General features: G+C 46.9%; 1 protein-coding gene across 1 annotated transcript in view; it reads left to right on the forward strand.

Moving 5' to 3' along the window:
• The first annotated feature begins 1,087 nt into the window (after window positions 1-1,087).
• The window catches only part of LOC103212779 (melanoma-associated antigen B18-like), a 32,480-nt gene continuing 30,690 nt past the window's right edge, over window positions 1,088-2,877 (forward strand). The window contains 1 exon segment of the mRNA XM_042783417.1: window positions 1,088-2,102. Coding sequence (XP_042639351.1) covers window positions 1,088-2,102 — 1,015 coding nt within the window.

Raw genomic sequence — 2,877 nt, forward strand, 5'->3', positions numbered from 1 at the left:
CGAGGCAGTATCACTACGGAAGTAGGATTGCCCAACCTTCCTTCCGGGGAGTGGCTGGTGGGTTTGAACCGCCAGCCTTCTGGTTAGCAGAGCTCCCTCCTTTGGACTAGGGGAGTGCAAGAAATGAGAACCTTCTTCGGAAACTGGCTGATTCCGCTTAGTAGGGCCTGGTAGGAGTCAATAAAATGACCCTGTGTGAATTCTGAGGAACACTCTCATCCCCAGAACGGAGGGAGGATGACAAAGCGCTACCCGTGATGAGACCTGGGGTGGACCCTGGACACCACCGGAAGTGGTGTGCCCTGACTTCCGCCTCTGTAGGCTGTGCTGAGCGACATACTGGTCTTAGAGCAGAGGCCTAAGTTCTGCTGAGCAGAAGTCTCCGGACCCAGCAGGTGTCAAGGTATGTATCTTAAATGTAAGGGGACATACCCACCAAAGAAACGGGAGGTCCAGCAGAGTCCCATGCCACACCATCCCCATTATCAGCTCCCGGGAGGCCAAAGGCATGGCTATTAGACCCAGGGACCTGTGACAACACGTTGAGAATCTTTGGGGGGAATGAGGCCCCTATCTGAAGCAGGCTGTCTCAGGTCAACAGAGAAATGAATCCCAAGACTGGCCAAGTGTCGAGAATAGTTAGAACTTAGGTGACAAACTCTGACAGAACAGAAAAAGCCTCACAGAGTCTGCCCTTGCCCCGACCATCCCATGTGGGTTCCAAAAGAAGTACCTTTTTAAAAAAATGAACTCACTGCCATTTAGTGGTTTCTGACTCATAGCCACCCCATTTAGGTTTCTGAAGTGGTAAATCTTTATGGAATTAGATTGCCTAGTCTTCCTTCTGTGCAGTGACTGGTGGGTTTGAACCGCCAGCCTTCTGGTTAGCAGTCAAATGCCTTAGGCACTGCACCACCAGAGCTCCTTAGTATCTTCAAGGTAACCTGGAAGAAAATAGCCTTTGTTGGAGCCAAGGTAGGCTCTCCCTACTGAGGCGCCATGCATCATCTCATCCTCCCTCTTCTAGGGTGACCTCTTCATCCACCCAACTGCCTGCACTCCTGCCTGCTCTCCTTGATAAGAAATCATGCCTCGAGGTCAGAAGAGTAAGCTCAGAGCCCGTGAGAAACGTCGCCAAGCCCGCCAGGCCGGAGGTGAGACCCAAGGTCTAGAGGGTGCTCAGACTGTTGCAGCAGAGGTAGGAGACACCCCCTCCTCTGCCTCTTCCATCCCAGGAGAAAGATCCCAGAATTTGCCTGCTGCTGAGACATGTAGCACTCCAAAGCCTCCTCGGAGAGCTGCTCTTGTGTCATGTACCCGTGCAGATGAACGTGCCAGTAGCCAGGATGAGCAAAGCCCAAGCACCTCGAAGGCCAACAAGAGCTCAAGCAAAGATCCTTTACAAGATCAGTTAGTATTGTTGGTGCAGTTGTTGGTGGACAAGTATCAAAAGAAATAGCCGATTATGAAAGCAGAAATGCTGAAATCTATTACCACAAAATCTAGATGTCATTTCCTTGAGCTCCTCAAGAGAGCCACTGACTACATGGATGTGGCGTTTGGTCTTGACTTGAGGGAAGTAGATCCCATCAGACACTACTATGCCCTTGTCAACAAACTGAATACCTCCATGGATGAGATGGTTAATGACGAAGGAAACATGCCCACGACTGGCATCCTGATGATTGTGTTGGCTGTGATCTTGGTGAAGGGCAACTGTGCCACTGAAGAAGAGGTATGGAAAGTGCTGAATATGATGGGTGTATATGCTGACAGGAATTACGTCACCTATGGCCATCCCAAGAAAATTGTCACCCAAGATTTGGTGCAGCTTAAGTACCTACAGTACCGACAGGTGGCCAATAGTTATCCTCCGTGCTATGAGTTCCTGTGGGGTCCCAGAGCCCATGCTGAAACCAGCAAGATGAAAGTCCTGGAGCTTTTGGCCAAGATCAATAAAACCACCCCCAGTGCCTTCCCATTCCTGTATGAAGAGGCTGTGAAGGATGAGGAAGCGAGAGCTCGAGCCAGAATTGAAGCCAGGGCTCAAATTAGTGCCACAGCAAATGCACGTTCCAGGGCCAAGTCCAGCAGCTCCTCCTGTCCCAATTAAAGTCTAAAGAATATGCTTTATACTTTGGTTAAAAAGACTGCCAGCATTCTAATAGTGGAGGGACATGGTTAGGGTTGGAGAAAATACAATATATATTATCTTTGTGTTCTCCCTCTGGAGGGGCAAACTGGAGTTTTACCTTCCTTTCTCCTTTCTTTCTTCTCTCCTTGCTTTTGCTATTTCTTTTCTTTTCTTTTAGAAGCTTAAATTTCAGGTTTTGAAGTTTGAGGCACAGTCTTTTCTTTATGTAAAAGAAGAATGGTCAGCATTGTAAGGAGTGGAAGGCCAGGTTGGGGCTGGAGGAAACACACAGCATATAGCATCATTGTGTTCCTCTTCACCTGGGTAACTGGGAGTCCTGCCCCCCTTTCCTTGTTCCTTTTATTTTATTTCAAATGCAGGTCCTTTTAGTAGAAAGTTTAATAGAAGGAGTAGGAATTTTATTATTCCAAAAACAAATTGGGATACCTTCCTGCATATTTAGTGATCCAGAATAAGAGAACATGGCATTAGAAGGGGCACTTCCTTGGACATGTGAAAGAATTTAGCAGTAAAATAGCTGGGATTGAGAAATAAAGAAAAATGTTAGAGGATGGTCAGGTTTTGGTTTTTCATATCTAGTCTGTTGTTTGGTAAAAATAAAAGCTACATACCTGAGGATGCTTAACATATTCAAGCATATAGGAAAAATAAAACTTTTGTGAACTCATGCACACTGGCTCATTCTTCAGATGTTAATTAATCATCTACTTTCTGAAAGGCGC

The sequence above is a fragment of the Orycteropus afer genome, unplaced genomic scaffold (assembly GCF_000298275.1).
Source record: "Orycteropus afer afer isolate SDZICR_OR568_19922 unplaced genomic scaffold, OryAfe1.0 scaffold01099, whole genome shotgun sequence".
Classification (NCBI taxonomy): Eukaryota; Metazoa; Chordata; class Mammalia; order Tubulidentata; family Orycteropodidae; genus Orycteropus; species Orycteropus afer.